This window comes from Coturnix japonica, chromosome 19, assembly GCF_001577835.2.
Source record: "Coturnix japonica isolate 7356 chromosome 19, Coturnix japonica 2.1, whole genome shotgun sequence".
Lineage (NCBI taxonomy): Eukaryota > Metazoa > Chordata > Aves > Galliformes > Phasianidae > Coturnix > Coturnix japonica.
In genome coordinates, this window is record NC_029534.1 from 4,189,614 (window position 1) to 4,215,171 (window position 25,558).

General features: G+C 45.9%; 3 protein-coding genes across 12 annotated transcripts; 2 read left to right on the forward strand and 1 right to left on the reverse strand.

The window, feature by feature from the left end:
• The first annotated feature begins 593 nt into the window (after positions 1–593).
• SERPINF2 (serpin family F member 2) lies at positions 594–8,978 on the forward strand. Of its 3 annotated transcripts, none has more exons than XM_015880649.2 (9): positions 594–713; positions 2,747–2,810; positions 3,400–3,462; positions 4,374–4,764; positions 5,063–5,206; positions 5,386–5,589; positions 6,425–6,567; positions 7,148–7,352; positions 7,926–8,978. In XM_015880649.2, the coding sequence occupies exons 1-9, from the start codon at positions 703–705 to the stop codon at positions 8,249–8,251; spliced, it is 1,551 nt and encodes a 516-aa protein (XP_015736135.1). In that variant the 5' UTR covers positions 594–702; the 3' UTR covers positions 8,252–8,978. The 3 variants fall into 3 exon arrangements, with proteins under 3 accessions (XP_015736135.1, XP_032304353.1, XP_015736136.1); XM_032448462.1 differs by lacking the exon at positions 594–713 and adding an exon at positions 1,555–1,680; XM_015880650.2 differs by lacking the exon at positions 594–713 and adding an exon at positions 2,270–2,294.
• Positions 8,619–25,474, reverse strand: SMYD4 (SET and MYND domain containing 4). Of its 5 annotated transcripts, XR_001558976.2 has the most exons (11): positions 25,227–25,461; positions 25,016–25,157; positions 24,835–24,924; positions 23,118–24,276; positions 22,798–22,980; positions 22,331–22,494; positions 21,493–21,625; positions 20,945–21,061; positions 20,463–20,586; positions 19,593–19,799; positions 8,619–12,704 (listed from the first exon to the last, which is right to left on the reverse strand). XR_001558976.2 is itself a non-coding variant. In XM_015880644.2 (10 exons), the coding sequence occupies exons 1-10, from the start codon at positions 25,355–25,357 to the stop codon at positions 19,649–19,651; spliced, it is 2,394 nt and encodes a 797-aa protein (XP_015736130.1). In that variant the 5' UTR covers positions 25,358–25,460; the 3' UTR covers positions 19,480–19,648. The 5 variants fall into 5 exon arrangements, 4 of the variants coding, with proteins under 4 accessions (XP_015736130.1, XP_015736131.1, XP_032304349.1 ...); XM_015880644.2 differs by lacking the exon at positions 8,619–12,704 and having other exon boundaries at positions 19,480–19,799; positions 25,227–25,460; XM_015880645.2 differs by lacking the exons at positions 8,619–12,704; positions 20,945–21,061 and having other exon boundaries at positions 19,480–19,799; positions 25,227–25,467.
• On the forward strand, positions 12,171–18,988 carry SERPINF1 (serpin family F member 1). Of its 4 annotated transcripts, none has more exons than XM_032448463.1 (9): positions 12,171–12,285; positions 14,012–14,105; positions 14,792–14,877; positions 15,291–15,489; positions 15,569–15,724; positions 16,496–16,699; positions 17,491–17,633; positions 18,007–18,217; positions 18,576–18,978. In XM_032448463.1, the coding sequence occupies exons 3-9, from the start codon at positions 14,800–14,802 to the stop codon at positions 18,833–18,835; spliced, it is 1,251 nt and encodes a 416-aa protein (XP_032304354.1). In that variant the 5' UTR covers positions 12,171–12,285; positions 14,012–14,105; positions 14,792–14,799; the 3' UTR covers positions 18,836–18,978. The 4 variants fall into 4 exon arrangements, with proteins under 4 accessions (XP_032304354.1, XP_032304355.1, XP_015736137.1 ...); XM_032448464.1 differs by having other exon boundaries at positions 12,177–12,285; positions 14,016–14,105; XM_015880651.1 differs by lacking the exon at positions 14,012–14,105 and having other exon boundaries at positions 12,179–12,285; positions 18,576–18,988.
• Positions 25,475–25,558: the final 84 nt, after the last annotated feature.

Genomic DNA, 25,558 nt, shown 5'->3' on the forward strand with positions numbered 1-25,558 from the left:
GCACTGCATCTCGAGAAATTCCCTTTCTGATCCTCTCCTCTCTCTTTTGTGCTGGTCAGGCTTCTGGGGGAAGACAAAACAGCAAAAAGGTGCTCAGTTTTACCCCTTCCCACCATAGGTTGAGATCCTGAGATCACAATCCAGAATGGCATTCCTCTGACCTTCCCTTAGGGACAGCACTGTCTGCTGTGTGACCTGAAGGTGAGGAGAGTGCTCTTTGACCCAGCAGCATGAACAGTTGCCTCACTTCTCTTGCAGCCCTTTTCCCATCCATCCCTCTTGTTATCAGGGGAGCGGGAAGCTCTTATCTCTAGCAGAGGAGGAGCCTGTTGTGGGTTATCCTGAGAGGGGAAAGGGGGGCACCCATCCAGCTGCCAGGGAGCTGGGAAGCTGCCCTGTGCTTTCAGGGAGGGGTGTGGTGGTGAGCAGTTGGCCCTGGCTATCCTTCCCCATCCATGGGGAGCTCTCAGTCCCGTGTTGCCTATTAACCATTTGCAATAGATGTAAATATTGACTTCTAATAAACTCTTTGAAAGAGATGCAGAGAAGCGTGTGTGAAGGATGCTGTGTGCAGAGCTGGGTGTGCTGGGGGAGCCTGGGAGCAATGCTGCACAGTGGCTGTAGCTGTGCTTGGGATGCTAAAGCTCTAAATTCAGGCATCGCTTGTGTTCCTGGAGGAGGGAGAGATGCTGTGAAGATGCCATGGATGTAAGGTAGGATTTCCTGCTGCAAACAATCTGCTTTCTAAAGGGAAGCAGCTCTCCATGTTGCAGTGCTACATCTTGGAGTGGTTTCTGGTTGCAGAACACAAATCTGTACTTTCCATTCCTTCCCACTGCTTGAGGTGTTGGGAAACCATGAACCTATTGCAAGAAAAGGATCACTGCAAGTGCTACAATCCTCCTCAGAGTCTCCCATCAGACCGAGGACGTGGCCAGAGCCATATCCCATGCTGAGAATGGATTGCTGTTTTTGCTGCATACAGCACAAACCCACATACTTCTGGACAGCCCTGCTGGAGTTCTGCCTGTCCCTTAGGCTTTTTCTCCTTACCAGAGTGGTGCTGTGGGCCCCTGGTTCCTTGCTGTGCCCTGGGGAGGCACCAGCTGCTTTCAGATGCCCATGTGTGCTGCCTGGGTGCTCTGCTGCAGGGCCCTGGGCACCCACCATCTGCTGAACACAGAGCCTCGTGCTTGCTGCAGCATCAGGGACAGAGGGAGGAAGCATCCGAGGCTTTCTGCAATGAAAGTTCCAAAACTAGAGAGCCCTGTGGCAGTAAATACCAAGCCCTAAATTTGCACCAGAGTTATGAATAAAAGGCTGCATTCCCAGCACAGGAAGTATGTGGAAAGCAGAGCTGCTGCTAGGAACAGCTGGCATTTCCCATCAGCACAAATGCGATTCAGAGCTGGTAAACTCAAGGTTAACGTTGCCTTGAAATGACAGCATCATTAAGTGTCTCCCCATCCCCAAATACACCACAAACTCCCTCTCTTGCTCCAAACAAATGTTTAACAGGATGCTGTAAGTCAATATTTGCCTGCCAAATTCCCAAACAGGGGGTGGTGCCGAAGGTCGACGGGTAGGAGGGCTGGGCTGGGCAGGAGGCTGTGCCCCATGCAGAGCTGTTGGTTGGGCTAACGCAGGTGCCAGCTCCAACGTGGACACCAAAAGCCTCAGGTAAGGAGAAATGAAAGAGAATGTGATGGTAAATGGGGGGCTCTACCAATGAGCATTAGTGGTTTTGTCAGGGAGAGAACAAATTTGATGGAGAGTTAAAGATTTGGCACCATGGGGGGGGGGATAGGGGTGTTTGGAGGGAGTTAGGGCAGCAGGATTTTGGGTGAAGGGGGAATGAAATGGTCTCAAGTTCTGCTTGTTCTGCTGGGCAAATAGTCACAGCTCAGTTTGTTCTGGGTTGAAACTGGGGCTGCTCCAGGAGTGAAAAGCAGCCCCAGGAGTTAAGTGGATGGCAGCCATGCCGACGCCTGGGTTTTGGCATGTAGTGTTTATGTTAAGGAGAAGATGGGTTATTTCTGTTTGAGCAGGAAAAGTAGTTGGTCGAAGCTGTGGCCAGGGAGTGGGTGGGGATTCATTGATTGCCCTGGAAGCTCCTACTGTCCCATACTGGAACTGGAGCACAGGGGTGGGAGAGGCTGGGTTTGCCAGCAAAAGGGGAAGGCAAGTGCTGGGAAGGGGAGGACTTTCTATCCCAGGACTAATTGCTGGTAAATCCCTCTGGTATTGTGCTTTCTACCTGCAAAGCCCCTTCCAGGCAGCACTTGCTGAGGCAGGTCAGTAGCTCTTCTCCTAAGAGCTGGGCACAGCCAAGATGATGCTGTGCCCACACCTCGGTGGTTTGCATAGGGAAGGAGCAGAAACTCTTGTCTTCTCCCCCATGCACAGTGTGTGTAAGACTGATTAGGGAAATACCATTCGCAATCCAGATGAATGAGGGTGTTGGGGTCAGAAGCACAGGTTCCAAGCAGAAGAGGGTCATGTAAAGAGTCCGGCTGTGGTTACAGCTCTGCTGTTCCTCTCTGATTTCTCTGCCTTGGCGTTAGACCCAGGAGTCCTGTGTTGTTTCTGTGCAGCATTGTTCATCTCCTTATTGCTTTCTGCAAGCTCCTGCGCCAACCTGTTTGGCCAGGTTGATAATTTTCTCCCTGTAGACCTGACTAGGCTCAGCTTGCTGCTGCCAGGTAGCTGGAAATAACTCCTCTCTCGGCTGGTCCTTCTGTTCCAGAAACATGGCGTTGCTTTGGGGTCTGTTGCTGCTCTCCCTATCTGCTCTGCACAGTCATCCAAGGGTAAGTTGTTCCCTTCCAGCCGTCCTGGGGTTCTCTCCCAGTCAGCACAGGGCAAGAGCAAGGGCAGAGAAGCTGTGGGGTAAGCTTGCATCTCAGCTTTTCCCATCCATAATTACTGTAAATATCTCCATTACCCAAGTAATGCAGAAAATCTTTGGAAACTTGGCTTCAATTGTTCTTAGTGACCGTGACATTCAGAGTTTAGCAGGACATTGTTTTAATAACAGCTTTTTGTTTTCTCTCTCTCTCTCACTCTGTTTTAAACCCGGATCCCTGTCAGATCTGAGATTGCAAAACAGAATGCATTATTTTGTACCCTTCTGATCCAGTCTCCTCCTAAACAAACACAGTGTTTGCAGCCTCCCCCAGCTCCTGCTTATTTCCACATCCCCTCAGTGGACCCCACGGTCTCCTTTTCTTCATCCTAAGCTTGCCCTCATGTTCCTATAGCACCTCAGGACCGCTGCAACCAGGCTGGTGCCAGGTTTTGACCTGACCCCAGGGGAATGTGTTAGGAGTGAGGGCAGAGTCAGCTGGCTCTGGAAATTCAAAGGAAATACTTGAAAGCTGACTTTGTTTTTCTTTCCAGCTTCCTTTGGCACACGCTATTGAGCAACAGCATCTCTCCTTAGACAAAGCTGTGGATCTGAAGGTAAGCAATGACAGGTTCCATCCAAAGGACTTGCTGTTATACTGTGATACTTGCAGTGGTTTTCTAGGATGAGCCCAAGCAATTGCAGTGCAATTGAGCAGTGTCAGTGCAATAAGAAAGTCCATTTTGTGCGGACTTCTCTTCCTGCCTCACCCACTGCTGCTCTGCTCCTTTGTGTTAGAAGCTCCAGACTAGGCAGCTGGGCAGCACATGGAGTAAATGTCAGTGGCAGCCTGCACAGGGATGGGTAAGTGAATTATTTCACTTCTGATAAGGGAAGACAAAGAAATTAGCTAGAAAGGAGGGTGAGAGGGAGGAAGACTCATAGCTAATGCTACCCATTGTGACTGGCTCTGATAGTGCAGAGCTCTTGCAGCAGGGGAAAGTCATCCGGATACTGGTGGGAACAGAAAGATCTGAGGGAAAAAAAAGCATGTGTTTAAGGGCATGCGAATGTGAGGACAGCAGCAGCAGCGCTATAGGCTAAAGCTTAGACAACTGGAAAATGAGGAATCTGGAGAGAAAAGGGATGGAATAAACCAGACGAGTCAAGAAGAGACAGATGCCTGGAGGAGGATCTGAGCCAAAATGGATCAAGGCTGTGACAGCAGCACAGGGTGCTGACCAGTGCATGTGGCAGATCTGCAGTCCCAAAATATGTGAGAAGGTGAAATCAAGGTTGAGGATGATGGATCTATAAACAGTGAAGCATAGGACAAGTGCTAAGCAGGTGGTGGCTCTTGTCCCCACAGCCTGGAGTGGGTGCTGAGGGCAGGAGAGAAGGAACCCTCATTCAAGTCCATTTTCCTGGCATAAAAGATGTGGTTTTCCAAAGTTGTTATATGGTCAAACTTATTAAGGAGGTAAGACTCCTGTTTTCCCAGTGCTATATCCTTCTCATTTCTCCCCAGAACCTGAAGAGTGGTGGAGATGAAGAGCCTGCTCTGCCAGGAGCCATCCCAAGCCCACCGAATGCAAAGCTGGCAGATACATGGGAGACCTATGGGACATCACCTTCCATCTCCACATCACCTGAAACTGGGGATGAGGAGAGCCCAGGAGATAAAGCCACAGCTGGGGCTGTCAGCTGTCATGAACAGGAACCCTCTGGGAAAATCTCTTCAGAAGAGGGAGAGGGTGAAGAAAAAAACTGTGACTTAACTTGGAAGAAAAGCCAGAAGCTGGCAAATGGGCTGATGAGATTCAGCATTGATCTCCTGAGAGAGGTCCAGCAAGAATCCAATGGGAACGTGATCCTGTCTCCCCTCAGCATTGCCCTTGCCCTGTCTAACCTGGCACTAGGTAACTTACTGTGACAGCACTTGTTTCTGCCCTTCCCTGAACCCCTCCCTCCTGGATGGAGGCACTGGAAACCAATGTGCAAAATGCAAAGATTAAATACGTCACCTTCCACTTAATCTCGTTCTTGCAGCTTTAATTAGGTACTATTACAATTGAAGCTGCCCTCAGAAGGCTCCTATTCTCAGATTTCTCTAATCTCTTGCACGACACAATATGTTTTTAGAATGAAGCAGTCCAATTAATGTCCCTGTTTTCCACTACGTAAGCATGAACTAACAGGGATTTGACTTTGCTTTAGGAGCAGCAAATGAGACAGAGAAGCACCTGCTGGAGGCGATGCACCTGGACTCCATGCCGTGTCTCCACCACATGCTAAGCAGCCTTCGTAGGAGGCTGGCAGGAGCCATGCTCAGCCTTGCATCACGTGTGTACCTGCAGAAAGGTGAGAGCTGGCACAGGGCAGCCATAGTAATGCAGGACAGAACTTGGTGACAGAGCGCAATGCCATCCTGGGGAGCCGTCTTCTTGTTCCCTGGGTGCTCTCCCTGGGCAGTGGCTGGTTTACTGAGTGCATTTCTAGAAGGTCTTGTGACTTTGTATGCAATTCTTTCTCTCTGCCAGGATTTGAGGTCAAAGAGAAGTTCCTGGAGGAGTCGGAGAAATTCTATGGGGCAAAGCCTATGACCCTTTCTGGCAGCAGTGAGGATGACCTCACAGCCATAAACAAGTGGGTAAAGGAGGCAACTAATGGGCAAATACCCGCCTTCCTACAGCAGCTCCCTGGAGACACAGTGATGCTCTTGCTCAATGCAATCCATTTCCATGGTGAGCTCCGTAGGTCTTAGTTCTCAAGCCTGATCATCTTGAGGAATAGTTAGAAATCTACTATTGCTTTCTGCCAACGTTGCAGCTGAATGGCATCTCCTTTCATTGCTTCCTGATAGTCAATCTGCTTGTTCTTTTCTGGTTCATCTGCTGTTCCTCTTACTTTGATTTCTTTACAGTAATGATCCCCAACTGTTTCACGAGTGCTAAAAATGTTACTTGACTGCAGAGCCAGAATACAGCAGGTGGAACCTGTGGTATTTTTGCATCCTGGTTCAGGATCCCAGACAGCAGCACATCACTGCTCAACTTAACCAAACCAGGTCACATGCAACCCACTGTGCACCGACCAAACAGCTCAGAGGCAGCTTCTGTGGATTTCTGACTCCAGATGGTGGTTGGGTGCATCTTCCCCTTTTAACTTCCTCAGGGCTGTACATCAAAACAAAGGCCAAACGCTTCCATGGTAAATCTGCCAATGTTTTTGCTTGGTTTTGGAGCATTGTTTCACTGTACGCAGCACAAAAGCAACACTCCTCATTTTTTCAAAGCACTTAAACATACACTGCTTATCTCCATAGCCTTTGGTCATCTCCCATGATGAGGTGATAGGATTAATCCCAGTTCCTTTTATTACTCCATAATCCCTCTGGAAGATAAGAGCTTCCAGCTGCTAGGGTTCCTTCAGCCTTGGTACTGCCTTCACTGCATTCCTACGTGCCTGGCCACTTGCTGAGAACTCATGGCAGGGAAGAGTGTCAGCTGAGCAGTTTGTAGGTCCTGTTTTCCTACCCAAAAGGAAACTTCACTGGATTCTCAACTTGAATTTTGACAGGGTTTTGGAGGAATAAATTTGATGCGAGCTTCACCGCGCCAGATGCATTCCACCTCGACGATGACTTTGTGGTCTCGGTTGAGATGATGAAAGCCCAGCGATACCCCTTGAGCTGGTTTACTCTGGAGTCTCAGGACATTCAGGTGCATACAGGTTTTGACTGGTGTTTCCTCTTGCTATTTTATTTCTCTGTCTCCAGCTATTCTTTCCCAAAAACAAGTACTTTTTAACAAGGACAGCACACGGAACATTTTGATAAGTAGCCTTTGTAATTGCTTCCAGTAAGAACGTTGACTTTCTGCTTTCAGTTTTTTCGGAAAAAAAAGCCACAAACAGATATTCCCATTCAATGAGAACTAATGGAGTTTTAAAGCTCTGAATTAAAAATGAATGAGGAAATAATGAAAGGAATTCCCCTAGGCAACGCACCGTTGGAATCCTTCAGGATGCAGCTAAAAGTATGGCTACGGTGTCTGTGAGCTTCCATCCTGTCATGTGTTCCCTCCTTACCAGTCTGCGGCCAAAGACTAAAATCTGATGCTGTTTTTCCACCAAACTTCCCTGCCCCCCCCCCAAAGAAATTGGACACATTCCCAGCTGTTCTTTCTGTCCTATGTCTAGGCTGGCTCTGTAGATAAATCAGAAAAAGAGAGAATTTAAAGCATCACTTTCAGGTCTTTCCTTCCTCCTCCATAAATTCTTCTTGGCTGGTTTTATTTCCAGGTAGCCAAGTTTCCCTTTAAGGGTAACATGAGTTTTGTGGTCATTGTACCAAACCAGTACACTTGGAATACTTCTCATGTGCTGGAGAACTTCCCTTATGGACAACTATGCCGGCTTTTCCCCAAAGAGGTGCCCACCACAGTGAAGATACCCAAAATTAAACTGGATTACCACCTGGAACTCAACAGTGTTCTCAGTCGCATGGGTAAGGCCTCTAACAGGATTTGTGCAGAATAAGTGAATCCGATTAATCTCCATGGCATATGTTCAGTAACACTAAAAATTGCCATCCTTGTTTCGAAAGCTGTGCCTCACAGCTTGCTCCAGATAACATCAAAACCTCTTCACACTCCTTACTCCTCTCCTCCTCCTTACTCTTTGCTTGCCTAGCACCAAATGTTTTGCTCCAACGAGATGATACTATAGGGAAGGCAGCGTTCACTTCCTTCCCATCTTTACAAGCTTCTCCTATTTGTAGCCAAGACCAACTTCCTGCCATGTGTCAACTCATCTCCTTTTTTTCCCTAACTGAAAATGGATCCAGAGCATAAAAACTGTCAAGAGAAATTGCAGATCACAAAACCTGGAACTGAGAGCTTACTGAAACAAAACACTGTGCTCTGAATCTCAGTATGAGAATAAATAGGATTCACTTTCTTTTGAAATAATAACACGTAACAATACATGCAACAACAGATGAGGGAGCTGCTTTCTTCAGCCAGCTTTGACAAAAATCAGAGCTGCTGGTGAAGGTTGATTTTAGCTCATTTCTCTGCAGGCCTCCAGGAGCTGTTTGCAAGCCCAAATCTCCAGAAGATCTCAGATGAGCCCCTCTTTGTATCCAGTGTACAGCATCAGTCTACCATGGAGCTTAAAGAAGATGGGGTGGAAGCCTCTGCTGCTACAGGTGTAATGATATCACGCTCGCTCTCCGCCTTCAGCTTAGACCGGCCATTTATCTTCTTCATATTTGAAGAAGAAATAGGCATCCCACTGTTTATAGGCATTGTAAAGAACCCTAACCCCAATGCTGCTCCCCAGATGAAAGAGTTAAAGGACTTGCCTGGTGCAACAGATGACAATGAGTACCCCATGCCCAAATAAGCAAGAAGCAAAGCCTGTGTTCTGGGACTGCTAGTTGACCCTCTGGACCAGCAGAGAGAGGCCTCCTACCACTGCTGATCTCCCCTTTGAGGCCACAGAAGGCAATTCCTTGCTGGTTTTCCTTTCCAGATCCCTACAGACCAGTCCTGGGATATCCCATTCCAGCCCTGGTGAGCTTTTCTTGGCTGGAGCTCCCCTCTACTGACCCTGAAAACCTTGCTCTGCCTCTCAGTCCTGGAAGGGAGATTTCTGTGTCCCCAGACTCTTATTAGAGTCTTTATTAAGCTCTTATTAGAGTCCAGCATAGCCTGAAATCATCATTAGCATCTGGCAGCTTGGACAGCAGCCAGAGGTATTAATATGGCTCTTCCTTCCTTGGTTCCTGTGAACATGCCTTCCTCACAGTGTTCCTCTATAAACTGTCTGTTTGTACCCACCTAGGAAATGACCTCTAAATCTAGTGGACTAGTAACCAGTTGTCTTCTCTGGGATGAGTCAGAGCCACTTCAGGCACAAGCTCTTCTCAGACACTGCCTTTTCCCACTCCTTGGCTATTAGGATCTGCTGTGGGAGGGTCTGCAGTGAGGGACTTAGTCCCTTTTTCTCCAGTCCTGTTCCTGAAAAATAATTCTAGGTTCTTGAGTAATGCTGGATTTTTCGAGGTTTATTTTGTAAAGCATTTTTTAGTAATTTTTATGTTGACAGAATAATAAAGAGTAAAGCAGAATGCATTTGCTTATGGTGTTGCATTGAAAGACTCAACAGGGAATGGAAACAGGCGAGCGACTTGAATAATTGCAAAGATTAGGAGGAAAAAAACAGTCTGGGCATAAAAGATACAATGCTACGAGGGGCCCTTGCAAAGGAGCTGCTCTTAGCTACGCTTTGTCACGTATGATAAGGGGGGACTATGATATACAATTGCTAATCAGTAAAGACTGTCCAAAGATGAGTCTAGTAACTGCTAGCTCACTTACAGAGTGTGCCTGACTCACTTGTTCAGAGCTGGCACCATGAATTGGGCAGAATTCCTTGAATTAAGGCATAGCTCCCTGACTTCTTGTTCTAACATAGCTGTGCTCAGCTGGAGCAACCTACCATGTACAATTATTGGGAACCCTCCACCCCACAGAGCTACCCATTACCACTTGAAAATGTTTGACCAACTCACCCTTGCCTGCCAACTTACAGTTACTTATATATAACACAATGGTTGTCCATAGCAGATTCTGCTTCCAAACTCCCTCAGCCTCTGGATCAGAAGTATGGTGCTCTGTTTTTGTGAAATAGTGGTTACAAAGCACAAGGGCCATCCTTCTGGCACAGTTTTCCTACCTCGGAAAGTCTGTCTTCCCTCAAAGGAAGGAGCAGAATGCTTCTGGGAGCCTCCGTCCCTGAATAGTCTGCACCATCTGCTGGAATAAGGGAAGGACTGACTCACTAACCATGAATTTCAGGGACGCGGGAGACTTTGGGGAATAAAAAGTACTGACTCAAAGCTGCAATTACACATTTCTCGTAGTCTAAAAGAGGGAAAATGGCTAAAGATAATGCCCACCCCTGTGACCAATGCGATGACACGTCCCCTTCAAAATGAGGGTATAATTATGGGGCCACATAATTCCAACAAGTAAACCCACAAGAATCTAGCCCTACTCTAGAGGCATAGCTGTAGCCCACAGGGTGCACTTCAGCTCATTTATTTATACAGATTCATTTCTAACATTCAGAAATACCATCCCATGCCTTGGGTATGTCTCGCTTTCCTAATACAATGTCATTCCACTCTGTTGCACTGCGTCCTGTGCAAAAGTGCAAGCCCTCCCTTACACAACTCTGCCCTCCAGTTCCCTTTCTTCTGTAAGGCTTTTTTCCCCTCTCATTCTCAGGTTCCTGAACAGCTTTGATTCTTATTTCCTATCTTCCTTCTTTCTGTCATTCCTCCTCCTCCAAGCTATTCTTGTCAAACTATTAATTTCATCTTATTTGTCAGCAGAGCAGCCTCCCATGACTGTGCTTCGGTGCACAAATGATCGGTTACACCAACCTTAAGACTCCACTGACTCTGCAGAAGAGGCAGTTTGTAAAATGCAAAGTAATATTAATGTCTCCACTCAGGAATTTCCACTTCGCTTTGCTAAGCCTTCATGTTGACTGAGCTCTGTTCTGAAACAACACAACTAGAATACAGCATCTGCTCCATAACTCACCTGCACCACTGGCTGAGAATACCAAATAAGCCTGAAAATCTTTAATATTATACATTTTTTTTCTCTTACTAAACCAAATTCATATCAATATCAGAGCTTCCACAGCACTGCTCTGACAGCATGTTGCCTGCTCTCTCGAATCCAAAACAACCTACAGTAAAATATTATTTCTATTGATTTAACAGAACTGATACTCGTGTAATGAGAATCAGGGGATTAACAAACACACCACTTCAGGGATATGCTTGTTCTACCTGCAGGAATAAAGCTTGCTTCAGGCTATAACATTCTATGCAATCGCTACTCCAATTTAAACGGTTTTACACCAAGATTTTATTTACAAAGAAGGGCTTTCATTTGAAGATACAGACAAGATACAAAAAAATTCTCTATGTTCTTCCATAAAAATGAATTTTAATACTGTATTTGTATCAAGAAGTGACAAACAACATCAGAAGTTATCTCCAAAGCTCACGCTCTCATTTTTCCAGCAGACGATGGAAGTCTAACAAGTACAAACATCTCTGCTGATGACTTCTCACTGAACAAGCCAAGAAGCAGAGCTGTTGCTCTTCATGTCAGGAAGGGTCACCTTTGAAGCACTGACTAATCACAAAGCAAGCTCCTTGATTTGCTTTTCCCACTTGCAAAAACAGCTGCTACTGCTCCTCTGAAACCATCCTTTCCTCTTATCCAAGGGACTGTACAAGGCCAATGCAAGCATCCATGAGTAACTCTTTGTTACCTCTGAGCAGCAGGGCTGGCAGCCCAAAGCATGTCCCAGTACAAACCCAGACAAGGGATACTGACATTACTGCATAATTTACTTTCAGCATTTCCAAGCATACAAACAGCTGTACTGGATCAGGCAGCTTCATGTCAATCTCTCCTAGCAGCTAGGAACAAATGACTGAGTAATAAAACCAAGAAAGTAGAACTCAGGACAAAAAAACAACTGTTCTCTCATTGTGTCTCCCAGCTGCTGAGCATGATTTGACATCTGACCACTGTTAGACATAAATGAACCTGTCGTCTATTAATTTATCATTTACTCTTTAGAAATCCATTTTCATCTTCTTCAGTATCGAGGTGCAATGAGTTTTACAGGTTAATACTTCATAAAAAAAAACCCAAAAAACCCTCACTAAAACTATGCTGATACTGATGAGTGCTCACCATGACTCTTCTATTATGACAAATAATGACCTCTGCCTCTTCCCTCTTCCTGATCACTTATCACTCTATGAGCTCCTACAACATTCTCTTCATTATCTTTCTTCTTTTAAACCAAGACTTCTCTTTTTTGGCCAAAAAAACACTCAGGCACATACATTAATAACTTCTTCACCAGCAACTATCACTGTGTAGAATCACTTCTGAACATCTTCCCCTTAACTGCTTTAAGCTGCAGATGAATCCAGCTTCCCCTTCACAAGCCTCTCCATTAAATCTTTAAACAATACTCTATTAACAGAGAGAAGAAATTCCCTAATGTGACATGGGGCAGAAGTGAGGGAATAAAAGGCTTGCTCAAACACTGCAGGGAAGAACAGGCTGAACACTTGGCTCAGTCCCACGTTTCAGCTGTTAGAAAGCCCTTATCACAGAAGGCACATTTGCTTTGGAAAGTTAAGCAAGAGGATCACAGCAAAAGAAAACGGGAGCAGAGCACTTTAAGAGCGCCCTGGGAAGCTGTAACCTGAAGCCTGCTGAAGGCTGGGCTGGGGAGGCAGCAAAAAGCAGATGTGACTGTACTGAGCCTGCACTGTCCCTGGCTCACACTCGCTGGGATCCTGCAGCAGTGGCGGCCGAGAGGAGCCCAAGGTAAGGGGCAACGGAGGCTGCAAGTGCTGCCCACCTCAGCAGCCAGCAGCCAAGAAAGCAGAGGGCACAAGGATGAGGCTGGGGGCTTCTGGGTGGGTCGTGGGGCACAGGTGTCAAAGAGCAGCACTCCCATCAGGTAAGCAGCATCACCAAGGGTTGGGAGCCAGCAGCATCCTTGGGCACCACTGTGCTTCAGTGTGCTCAGGGATTGGGACTCCTTTTTTCCTCCCTTTTCTGCCCTGCTAGTACCTGTGTTGCAGCTGGGAAGAGGCTTTTTCTTTTTGCAAAGGTGACAGTTTTGGTGGGAGTCAAATCCTCTAGATCTACCGGTTGCACGATGCTTCAGAAGTAGTCAGTGCTGAGGGATGGAGCAATCACAGAGAGCAGTCTGAACTCATCAGTGCTGTTTCATAGGACCCCTAAAATCAGAAGTATTTATAAATGATTTCAGACTTGTATTGCTATAGAAGGAAAGCAAAACATTTCACTCGGCACCTGCAGGCCTTCACAGATAGACAACTGCCCTGCACAAAGTTCCTCCTCAGCTCATTTATCAACACTTTCTTTCTGTATCTTTTGTACTGTAACACCACACGCTGCATGTTGTTGCTCCTTCTCTTCTTTCTAAAGGCAGCTACAGATTTTAATAGCACTCCTGAAACCATCCCACCTTTGCTCCACCAAATTCTTCTCTCTCTGCATTTCTGGCTGTGTGCTAAAGGACATGCAAATAGAATCCAGATGTTCAGACCAATTCAAGAGCAAAAAGGCTTTGTCTTTCTAAAATGGAAATTGTTTTTTGGCAAAGTCTGAGAAATATGAAGCTGGTGACAGTACTGGCAAAAACAATACAAATCTGCAGAACCAATCTTTGCTGCTGTACTCCCAGGAGCTCAGTATAGTTGGAAGCAGGGATTGTGTTGAGTATGATCTATGGAAAACCTTCATCTCCAGACTGGATTGTGCCAAACCTCTCCTGCTAAGCATGCAAGGACTGCTTGGTGCAAGCATCCTCACAGAGCCCTGGCTGTGACCTGCTCTTAGATGCACGCAGGGCTTCTCTGTTTCAGCTTGGTGCCTGTTCATTTTAGAACTCTGCAACAATACAAGCAATCCCAACATCCCATCACACCACCAAATACGTTGATTTCTTCCAGCATAGTAAAACCTCTTGATAGAGTTGCATTTCCTGCACCAGAAAAATCTCATCTACTCAACAGCTGGTACAGCAAGAGGCCACAAGATACAAGAGCACAGGGAGAAGAAAGTACTACTTCTATGTTACGCTGTCTAAACATACGTGAAAACTTATGACCTCCACTGCGATACAGTTTTCTCCAAGGCAGAACTACCTCCAGAACAAAAGGATTTTGGCAGGAAAGAGCAGCAGTGAATTGCCTTTCACTGATGAAAAGCCTCTGCTTGATCAGACCAGGTCCTGACCTGTGGCTGTTGTAGCCACGTGGCTTTAAGTTGTATTTCTACCAGTAGGCACATTTCCTTTATAGCTGCAGTTAATCTGAAACACATGTTCTTTCTGCTGCTTCACTGGATGCCTGGATCACAGGGGTTAGTTAAACACAACCCTCTTCCTTTAATTTCTGGGAATCTGTATAAATATCACTTTAGACCAGCCACAGTGGCGTCTGTTCTGGGGGCATGACACTTCTGCTGTAGCTCTGCACCCACAGTGAAACCCTGGCTTACACGCTGCCCTTTGCACCAGACAGATCAGGCTGGAAGAGTCACATATGCCAACAGTGGAGTGATTAAAAGTGGGTTCTACAGAAGGAACAAGCTTACCAGCTTTGGATAGTCGGGTACTTCTCTCTCACCTCTAAAATGCTGAATAAGCCAAGCTCTGACTTTCACCTGTTCTCTAGATCTGGACAAACATTAGGTATTTGCTCATAGCCCTTCTCTTCACTGTTGTTTAAGAAAGCTTTTCTTGGCCTTTTATCCCACTGCAAATAAGAAGTGAAGGACTTGTATAGCCCTAGCTTTATAGCCTTCCGAGTACTTGCAGACACAGGAATCATGATAAATTACTGCCTGAGGTAGGAACTTGTTTACCAAAACAGCAGGCAGTCAGTTTTGGTCTTCTGCCCCATTTAACAGTATGGATTTGCTAGCTTCTATACGTTCTGATGTATTTAATTTTTAGCCTAGAACTGAGAAGTTATGATTTATTGCTTTTCTGGACCCTGGCACTTAGTAGCTGACAGCATCAGTGTGGTTTGGGCCACACACATCTGCTTATGTGTTCAGGCACACCCAGGCATGAGTTCTTGCCCAGTTTGGAACTCCTTGGAGCCAAAGCTGGCTGAATACTTCAAGATAGAGGAGAAGAAAACCCAGCAAAGATCAGATGTGCATTGCACGATCAAGAAGGACAAGCAGCAGCATGTCATCACAGCTCCTGTCACAATGAGATACAGCAGTCAGTAGTGGTGGAGATGCATTCCTCTCAGTTACTCAAACTAACTGTCATGTTCTTACTGTGTAGGTTCAGGCATGCAGATTCCAGCAGTTCTCCTTCTCCTGGGTCTTCTAACCATCCCAAGTAAATGCCAGAACTCACCTACTGGACAGGTAAGTAGAAGACAGCAACAGAGAATGAGGGAGAGATACTTGGAGAAGATTATTTAATTTTAGAAAGTCTTAGGGAAGGATTAAGCACCCTCCTCCTAAATTAACTAGGCTTTCATTTAGCAACATAATGAGACTAACTACTGCTTTACGTAGTTAAAGCCACAGTGCTTACATCAGGAGATGACTGTGAGGCAGATACAGTGGATTCCAACCTGAGCACCGCCTTAAACTTTATTTGGACACTTTAAAGTGAAGTCACTATTCCTACACTCTGTATCGGTAAGATCAAACTAATACTTCTGTGGATTACAAGAGAGTATCTGCAGACACTGTTTGCCTTTGAAATGCTTATCGTAACTGTACCTGTTCTTGCAAACTGCAAGTCTAAACAGAGTGCTCCCTGTACTTGCTAGAACTCTCCCACCACTGATGGAGCTGCTAGTGAGGTTGAAGAGGAAGATCCGTTCTATAAGACCCCTGTAAACAAGCTGGCAGCTGCAGTCTCCAACTTTGGCTATGACCTGTACCGCCAGCAATCCAGCCGGACAGCCACTGCCAACGTGCTGCTGTCTCCATTCAGCCTGGCTACTGCTCTTTCTGGTCTCTCACTCGGTGAGTTCCTGCCCCTTTTCCTCATGTGCTGTTTGACTTGACAGGCCATCCTTTGTACTGTTGTCCTTCTTGTTGGCAGGGGCTGGAGAACGAACAGAAGATGTGATTTCTCGTGCCCTCTTCTACGACCTGCTTAACAAAGCTGAGGTCCACAACACCTACAAGGATCTACTGGCCAGTGTGACTGGGCCAGAGAAGAGCTTGAAAAGTGCCTCCCGCATCGTCGTGGAGAAAAGTAAAAGTCCTTTCCCTCTATCAGAATTTACCTACATAAGTAGCAGCAGGTAGAAAACACTGAACAAGTAACGCTACAGTGACAACTTGGCTCTGGCACAACTCCAGCAGTGCATGGAATGTGTTCCTCCTCCTTGGAAAGTTTATGTACATGCAAATAAAGGAGAAGACCAAACATGCACCAAAAGATACTGGTGGGAGAGCAACTAGCATGCAGAAGACCTAGAATAAACTCACTATAAGGATCCTGCTTTCACTCCAGGTTTCCTGGCAGATGCTGCTAACCATCAGGAATCAAAAATTACATTTTCCTATTTGGTGACAGCATTCAGCCAGTATTCTGTGTTTAGTTCCTTGCAGAAATATTGGAGATACACAGTGAACATCTGAAAAAAAAAAACCTAACAGCTATTATTTGAAGCCAGCCAGTTCCCAAAATGCAATAGGTTAAAGTAAGCTGAGCTCATACAGCAAGCTGGAGAAAGATGACTGATGCAGGAATAGCTGTACCCAGGCCTTCTGTTCATATGTATCTCTCTTCTTTACTTTTCAGTAGAGGGTTATTCCATACTCCAGCATGGTTGGTTTTAGGATTTGGTTCAGTTTCCTCCACGCACCATCAATCATTCCTTTTCATGGCAGGTTTCAGCATACACAGTGCCACAGATCTGTTTTATGAGAGAACTGCTGCTGTGCTTTAGATTATGATTTGCTGCCTTGAGATTGTTTTGATAAGGGCGCTAACTGCAACATCAATCTTTTTGTTTCCCAGGACTGAGGGTGAAATCTACTTTCCACAGCCAACTAGAGAAGTCCTACAAAATGCGTCTGAGGGCACTAAGTGGCAATACCCAGTTAGACCTTCAGGAAATCAACAACTGGGTACGGCAGCAGACAAGGGGAAGGATCCTGAGGTTCATGAAAGACATGCCCACAGATGTCAGTATTCTCCTTGCTGGGGCTGCTTACTTCAAGGGTAAGGATGCTGTGCACTTTGCTAATTAAGCACACATTAGAAGATATTTGAGGGAATGACCTCACTGCCAATGGTGAAAAGAGAGTGCCAAGGTACTGAATATAAGAAGAAAGTGACTGAACACATATTTAATAAGCAAGAAAAAAATTCATTCTACCTGAGCAGAACTAGTCCTCAGTGGAGGAATTATTAGTCTTGGAAAGCTGAATCTTGACCTGTTTGCAGTTACAGACCAAAGAAGAAAGCTTAAGCTTACAAAACTCAGTGGCAAAAGACAGTATTACCATTTAGGGTAAGCAGAGGTTAAAGGCTGTGCTGAGCCTTACTATTGCTGTGGAAGGCATGTAGGGAAATACTGGAGAGCTGTTCTAGAACACACTCCAAGCCAGCACCTACACAATCCTGTGTCCCAGAGAATTATTGCTTAGAGACAAAGAGCAAAACAGAGGTGGAGAGAGGAGTGCTTTCTGTGCATTGACACAATTGTTATCCTTTAAAATAGTTTTGTAATTACATAAGTAGGCATCAACTTCCCAACAGCTACTCCACCCATACACTGGCTTGATTTTTTATTTCCCATTTAGTCAATTCTCAGATGAAAAGGAGGGGCCTAAGAATGGCAGTAAATCAATAAGCTCAATCAGCCTACTTCCATCTCTATCATTCACTTGTGCCTCAACTTTTAAAGAGCAAATACTACATCATAGGTAAAGCACAGGACTTCTCAGCCACAGATATAAGCCTAATTTAACATTCCAGATAATCTTTCATTTTATCTTTTAAAAAAACAGGGACTTGGAAAACCAAGTTTGACACCAAGAGGACTGTCCTGAATGACTTCCATCTGGATGAGGACAGAACTGTGAAAGTGTCCATGATGTCAGACCCCAAAGCCATACTGCGATATGGTTTTGACTCAGAGCTCAACTGCAAGGTCAGACAGCAAATATTGCACAAGAACTAAACCTACTGAGGAACAGGCTCAGCTACACTTAGCTGTTAAGCCATTCCACAAGACAGCCTTGCTCCACCCATCAGGCTAGTTTTGCAATCCCTATTTTGGAAGGCATTTTGTTGATTTTTAGAATATTCTTTCTGCTTTTACACTGGCTGTGTGATAACCAGTGCAGAACTGAAACCATACGCAGATCCTACTAGCCTGTATTGGTCTACTTAAAACTGGGCAAGAGGGGCAGGACACATAACTTTTCAATCTTCTTTCAACTTCTTCTGCTGTAGCATGAGTTCAGAATCATTGTACCAGTCCATGGGGTATGTCCCTTTCTTATTTATAACTGGTCTTCCAGATTGCCCAGCTGCCACTGACAGAAGGAGTCAGCGCCATGTTCTTCCTGCCTACGAAGGTGACCCAGAATATGACTCTGATTGAGGAAAGCCTCACTTCTGAGTTCATTCATGATGTAGACAGAGAGCTGAAGACAGTGCATGCTGTGCTAAGCTTGCCCAAACTGAAGCTGAACTACGAAGAGGCACTTGGCAACACTCTAAAGGAGACAAGTATGTACATCACATTCTCTCTACAGACTGTAAGGTCTGAAAGCAGTAGGCAAGTTGTTTCCTGCTCACAGGGGAATATGATGCTGGTGGGTTATTGGTACCACTCTCAGTCTGTGCAGATTTCAGCAACAATTAAACCACTTCAGTCCAGGACTCAACTCTTTATCAGATATTTCTACCAAGCTCATACAATGTTTCTGAGATTAAGAGGGAGAAGCATAGTACAAAGAGTTGTAAGCTTCTGTCTGTTATTCCCATTAAGCTCTGTCTGAACAGCCATGTCCTCCTGGATCACAGCATTAGCAGTGTTGCTTTCCCACCTGCTTTAGGTTAATGGAATTTTCTTTCTTTCCTCCAGGGCTCCAGTCACTTTTCACATCACCTGACTTTACTAAGATTTCTGCCAAACCTATTAAGCTATCTCATGTGCAACACAAGGCAGTCCTGGAGCTTAATGAAGATGGGGAAAAATCCACACCAAATCCTGGGGTGAATGCTGCTCGTCTGACCTTCCCCATAGAGTATCATGTGGACAGACCATTTCTTCTTGTGCTGCGAGATGATACCACTGGAACCCTCCTCTTCATTGGCAAAATCCTGGACCCCAGAAGTGTTTAGATTCCTTCACAGTAATCTGCAGTGGTAGTGCTCAAGTGGAAAGGATGGTGCTGGGAGAGATACTGGCTCCCTGCTCTGCTGCACAAAGACACAACTTGCAAGTCTTATGCCTTTATGCTGCAATAAAAGAGCTTTTGCTATTACTCTCCACAAGCCCCTGTATTTTCCCTTGAAAGACTGTCCTGTCACATACCTTCCTTCACACTCCCATTTTCCCTAGATGGGTCCCAAGTGCAGTTCTGTCCTATATACAAACATTGCTCTAGTTTATACTGTATTTTTCCCTAACCCATCTACCATGCTGAAGCCAGTTGTTAATCACTGCTGGATCTGTTCTGGTAGGTCACCCTCCAAGCTCTGCTGTGTCCTCTCTTACAGCTCATGAGTTTGCACTTCCCAGCCAGCTGCCTCATCCATTCCAACCATTTATGTTTCGTACTGACAAGAATGGAAGTGCGTCAGTAGCATTAGAAGTAAAAGGCACTTCGGTCTGGATGAACGAATGCTCATGACCAACAGAATACCACACATGGGATGTTCATATCTCTAGAAACACACATACATAAGCATCTCAAGCATTTACCTCGCCTGCATGCAGAAATCCTACAGCAGCATCTATTTCCACTATACCACACGCAGACCCCTCATGTTAGAACTGGTCATTTTATTTACAATTGTATCTCTAAAAAGCATCTTAAATTTCACTCAAGTTATTGTTACACACAATTTTCCAGCTTGTATTACATGACAACCTTACCACATGAAACTTAGCTTTGATGAAAGATCACACTGAATCTTCCTTTGATAGGGAAATTAAGTCCTCTGAAGGATGCTTCTGGGAAGTTCTAACAGACAGGTCTTCATCTCTTGTAGTTCCTGGATCTGAGTACTCTGCGGACCACAGTGCACTGATAAAATCTCCTCTGCTCTTTGAATTGTGCTCAGAGCTTCAGAAACTGCAAATCTGAAATAAGGAAAGCATATACAAAATAATTAATTCGGCTCCCTGAACGTGCACAAACTTCAAACCTTCCCCCCCAAGAAACCTCACTCTGTTCATGGCTATAAATCGCACTCTCTACCACCTTTCAGCAACAGGAAAAACATAGCAAGTGTTTCAGCTGCAAAGGGAGGATGGGCAAAAATAATAAATAAGGAAATGGATAAAAACTTAACACGTTATCTCTAAGTATATGTACCCACTTCTGCACTGTAGCTCATGCTAAAATTCAGACAGTTAAAGGGATGTGTTGTTAGAAGATTTGCAGTAAACTGGAGGGCCAAAATAGAGCAAGATTTTATTTCCTTACTTGAAAAGATGTCAACAACATTGTTCAATTGAAGCGCAAACACCAGGGGTGACTGGTTGTCAGAATAAAATAGGCCAGTGAATAAACAGAGTCAGGAAATAGAAAGAATAGACAGATAAAAAGCTGAGGAATGGGTCCAAATGAAGCATAAGTGAACCCCATTGGGTTCTATCGACTTGCACTTGAGTAATGGGACAACTTTTGTACCCAGGCCAAACTGCCCAGGGCCCTGCAAAATGCCAAGGGCTAACTGCCACAATGCTGTGTTGGACACACATGAGGGGCAGGGATGGGAGAGAGAATGAAAGCAAATTTACCCATTGAAGAGAATTTGTGCCAGTTTGAAAAGTTCATGACCCATTTCTACACTTGATGGCCCATGATGCATTTCCACAAGCTGAATGCTCCTCTCCAAGTGTCTGGCTGCTTCTTGCCACTTTCCTAATGGAAAAATAAACAAACAAACAGAACTATAAATAATTACTTTTCACAGCTACTGTCATGAAAAGAGTTTGTCAGCATTATGCAAAGCATGGTGAACTGTGTCTCCAGTATTCTTGGGAGGCTGCTGTTCTCCAAACCAGGACAAGGAATGACAAGAACATGAGATCACATTATTGGTCACTGGCTGCTAAGAATGTAATTTTGGCAAAAGAAGTCCTTCTGAGAGCTCTGCTGTCAAAACTGGAGAAATGGAGTAGTAGAAAAGTGAAAAAGCTAGTCAGGGAAAACACTAGCCAAGTTAAATCCCGAGTTCAGAAAGCTGAAGACAATTTTGAGTGAGAAGACGATGCCGTACCAAGTGTAGCATAGACCTGTGCCAGATGGTCCTCCAGCTCTCCCATCAGCAAATGCTCTGGTGACAAGAAGTTTCTAGCATCCATTTGACACTTCAAGAGCATTTTGATAGCTTCATCTATAAAACAGAATATGAAAAATTCATCCTACTGGCCAGTCCCCAGCTTGCCATGAGTCATGTAATAAACTCAGTCATTTCTGCATCTTACACAACTATATCTGGATTTGGTTAGGATTCAACATCTACTTCCTCTGCAGCCCTGCTTACTCTTAACACAGGGCTGGCCAGACTCGCTCCAGGAAACCGAGGCCCAAGAATGCATAACTCCAAAGTTATCCTGAGTTCTTTTAGTCACTGTGGAACAACGTGTGACCTAGATTAACACCCGGATCAGGGGTATAAAAAAAATAAAGCTCAAGTCCCCAGGGACATCAGGCTTCATGCCAGCAGAGTCCAACTACATAAGCAACAGTGCCATCTCATGGCTATAACTACCCTCCCGACGCGTACCAAGAGCTGTGACCTTAAAGCAGAAAGCTGAGCCTTACCAGCCTTGCTGTCTCTTAGCAGCTCTAATGCTTTCTCCATTTGTTGCTGAAGGTCCAGTAAGCGCCGTGACAATCTCTCTCTGCTGACTGAGAGTGCACAAGCTTTGTTTGAACAACACAGCATTTCTTCCCCCTGTGAAAACATCCCAGAGATCATTCTTGCTCACATTCAACTCAAACTTGCTTACCATTTCCATACCTCTGTATTATGCTACAGAGATGCTAAATATAACTGAAAAACCAGGTGGCTTGCTTGTAAACTGCTGCTACTAACTTATTTAGGTTTTAGGTGAAGCTTCCAGGAATAGCTATGACTGCTATGCAGGCTCAGTCTGAGACCACTGTAGGTTAGTTTGAAGCAAGGTCAAGAGGTATACAACTAATACTCATACAAAATACATACTCTGTTGACTTCTCACCTAACACACACTGCATTCATTTTCCATTTATATCTCGTGAATTGCAGATAGTGTGATTCTGACCTCACATAGACCCTGCAGGTAGCACCTTGTGCTCTAGACTCCAGGATCTATTTTCTTTCCTAAATATCGTCTTCCCCACAAACCATGCCCATGATATTATCAGATTCCTTCTGCAAGTTCAAAGGGATTTTAACTCCCTGTTAAGGGCAGTATTTTCCCTATAATGCTGGAAGATTGAAAGCAAGAACACTGCAAGGAAACTGGTTAAGAACGGTGAAATACTGCTTTTACTCTGCGGGGGTTTTTATTTGCGCAGCAGAGGTCATAAACTCAGGCCTTTAAATCTTGACTTTCCCAGAGGCCCAAACATTACACATCCTGATAAGGTTAAACAATCATAACCATCGAAGAACTACCTGCATTGAAGCCTGGCAGCTAGGGCAGCAGAATGAGTTTCTCATGGACACACTCTCGACATCAGACTCTAACTCATCAAGGCATGCCTGACAGCGGCACTCAAAGAAATACTGACTGAGATGCTGTTGTCTCTCAGCAACCCTCATTCTACACCGATGAGGCCCTGCAAAAGGACAGCAAGGGTAGAAAGCACTGAACAAATAGAGTTCCTAAAATTCAGACTGAAATCTATATTTGTTAAAACTGAGACAAACTACAACATCCTTTGGATAGTAACGAACTGGAGAATGAAAGCATGTTGGGTTCAGCAGATAGAAAATACTTGGTTTGATATCTTTGACCAAGGATCATACATAAACAAAGACTCTACCAGCATTACATTGGGAATTATGATATTATTAGCAATCAGTAAGTACGCCAAGCAGAGGAGAATGGATGTCTGTGCCTTGAGACGGAGAATACTTACCATAGCAATGGAAAATCTCCTGCCCGCTTGGGATTGGCTGTGATGCCCTGACAGTGGCAGCTGTCCCATCAAATGACACACTGATATTGGGGCTACACGAATGGTTCAGAAGGCTGAGGACAGGAAAGAAGGCTGTCGCCAGGCGCACAGGCTTCTTATTTACAACAGCACCATCTCCAGACTCTAAAGACAGAGAAAAACCCCTATGTTGAGAATGAATGCAACAATTAATTCCTGTCTGCAATAGGAGCTTTTTACAACTCTCTGCTTCACACAAATGAGATGAATAACAAAGAAGGGCTTAAATTTTTTTATCTTACCTAACTCCTGCATTACAGTGATCGCTTGTGCATTACACTGTAGCTGCAGCACATGCCTCAGCATTGCTTCTGCCATAATCATCAGTTGTGGAGACAGTTCATCAGATGCTTTTCCACACGTCTTTTGTTCTGATCCCATTGTAGATGACTCCCTGTTCAGAACAGGGGCCTCTAGACCAGTTTCTTGCAGTTTTTTGCATATAGCTACTACACTCAGCATGCAAAGGAACTTATGTTCAGGACTATGCTTCTCAACATGTGGCAAAAGGTTGAACACAGCTTGGTAGGAACTCTGGTACTGGCCATTATCATTACAACCAGGGATACCTTTCATTCCAGCTCTTGTATCCAGTGCCTTGCTGGGATGTTTACCTCCTACCTCAGCACTACAAAGGTCCTTGTTGTTATCACCATGAGACCATTCCACCAGCCTGCTAACCTCTGGAAATCCTGCCAGTAGAACAGTCCTTAAGGCAACATGGCAGAAGACCCCTAACACAAGCAGTAGTGCTCCCAAGGGGCATTCTGTCCTGTGGTATTGCTCCCATGCCACATCTGCACAGTTTTGGCTGCAGTACTTTGCATAACTGCACCCAGAACACGGCACAGAGGCTAAGAGCTGCTTCAGACAATGGTGGCAATAAAGATCTGTGTTAGTGACGTGAGTATCCCACACTGTTTCGCTGCTGTCCTGTAGAAGGTGGCTATCCCCTTCACCTGGGCAGAGCACACTGACAAAAGCCTTCTCTTTCAATAGGTTTTGTCCTGGCAGGATGTCCTGGGAGGCCACCAAGTGTCGTCCTCTCTCTGTATTGAAATTCAAGCTCAAAGATGAAGATGCACCTGAAATACTGCCATTCTCTTCCCAGATCTCTGACTCCCTTTGAATATCACCACGTGCTTCTTGTGCAGGTTCTGGACAGCTTCCCTTATGTATTTCAGTCTTCAGTTGACTTAACTTTTTCAGTAGCTTAAGGTGGATGGGATTAGTCATAACGCCATCTACAGCCATTTTATTCTCCACTGCAGTGAGGGTGTCTGTTGCATCCTGTAACCTCCCCAAACGCAGCAGGCATTCAGCCTTCCTCAGCAAGACCTTGGGCAGCAGCCTATTTGGATAGCCATGACTTTCAGCCCTGGCAATATCTTCCAAACAAACCTGGAAACCAAGAGAAGGACTTTTAAGGCCACATGAAAACGCTGCCACAGGATACAGTGGCGCAGCCCAGGATAATCTGGTCTCTTTTCAGTAGTGCGTGGGGATAGGACTAGGGGTAATGGGATGAAAGTACAGCATAGGAAGTTCCGCATGAATGTGCGAAAGAACTTCTTTACAGTGAGGGTGACGGAGCACTGGGACAGGCTGCACAGGGAGGTGGTGGAGTCTCCTTCTCTGGAGATATTTAAGACCCGCCTGGATGCCGAGCTGTGTGACATGGTGTAGGGAGCCTGCTTTGGCAGGGGGGTTGGACTGGATGATCTCTAGGTCCCTTCCAACCCCTACAGTTCTGTGATACAGTTGGCCATCTGTAGCCTTTCATTCTAACAACTAAACATCGCTGTGGGGTTTGTAGGAGCAGCGACCTGAAGCCCTATGTTCAAACAACGCAAGGCAATAGCTCAGAATCTACTCGGGCTCTTCTTTGCCCTGCTCCCCACTCTTACTACACAGCAGCACACTGTGGCTGCAGGACTTAAAACCACCCCCCTGACTTACCTCAAAGTACCCGAGGTGGAACAGGGCTGCAGAGCGGTTGGCGAAGCACAGGGCCACCTCAGGGCTGTGGGGAGGTTCGAAGGCCGCGGCCTGCATGGAACAGAGCGGATCCCTCAGGTCGGGCTGACAGCTCAGCTGTAGGATCTCCTCATTTCAGGCCCATAGCAGCTCTCTCCCTTACCTGTGAATACAGCCGGGCGGCATCGCGGTAGCAGCAGCGGCCGAACCGTCTGTTTCCTTCCTCCCTGTAGAAGCGAGCGGCCGCCGGTTCCTTGCCCACCAGAGCCCGGCCACACAACCGCTGTAAGGCCGCCTCCTCGGGCCTACGGGACACGGCGATCAGCACCACAGCCAACCCCACCTCACAACCCCACCTCTCCCATCCCACTCACCTAAATAGGCCGCAGCCTAACCGTAGGACTTCATCCAGCGGAGCCGCCTCCAGCCGTTCCCTCAGCGTTGGTTCCAGTGCGGCCCAGCACCGGGCAACGCTCCGCCGCCACTCCGCCACCGGCAGCGCCATGGGCAGCTCCCCCTCAGCGTTATCATGGCGGCACCCAGTGGAGTAACCTTACGGCACTTCCGCCGTACAGCTTGGGGCAGGCAATAGGAGCGTGCTATAGGCCGCTCCCCCTTAGCGTTATCATGGCGGCGCCCAGTGGTGCAACCTTACTGCACTTCCGCCGTACAGCTTGAGGGCAGCCAATAGGAGCGTGAGTTTGGG

What these genes read in the sequence shown, in the direction of transcription:
- SERPINF2 (XM_015880649.2), top strand. An exon ending in CTCTGCACAGTCATCCAAGG is followed by an intron (nt 2,811 to 3,399) that starts GTAAGTTGTTCC and finishes TTTTCTTTCCAG; the next exon opens with CTTCCTTTGGCACACGCTAT. An exon ending in TGGAGTCTCAGGACATTCAG is followed by an intron (nt 6,568 to 7,147) that starts GTGCATACAGGT and finishes TTTTATTTCCAG; the next exon opens with GTAGCCAAGTTTCCCTTTAA.
- SERPINF1 (XM_032448463.1), top strand. Translation starts at nt 14,800, where the DNA reads ATGCAGATTCCAGCAGTTCTCCTTCTCCTGGGTCTTCTAACCATCCCA. An exon ending in TCTTTCTGGTCTCTCACTCG is followed by an intron (nt 15,490 to 15,568) that starts GTGAGTTCCTGC and finishes TCTTGTTGGCAG; the next exon opens with GGGCTGGAGAACGAACAGAA. An exon ending in CAACACTCTAAAGGAGACAA is followed by an intron (nt 18,218 to 18,575) that starts GTATGTACATCA and finishes TCTTTCCTCCAG; the next exon opens with GGCTCCAGTCACTTTTCACA.
- SMYD4 (XM_015880644.2), bottom strand. Translation starts at nt 25,357, where the DNA reads ATGGCGCTGCCGGTGGCGGAGTGGCGGCGGAGCGTTGCCCGGTGCTGG. An exon ending in CACTGTAATGCAGGAGTTAG is followed by an intron (nt 22,981 to 23,117) that starts GTAAGATAAAAA and finishes CTCTGTCTTTAG; the next exon opens with AGTCTGGAGATGGTGCTGTT. An exon ending in GGAGATTTTCCATTGCTATG is followed by an intron (nt 22,495 to 22,797) that starts GTAAGTATTCTC and finishes GTCCTTTTGCAG; the next exon opens with GGCCTCATCGGTGTAGAATG.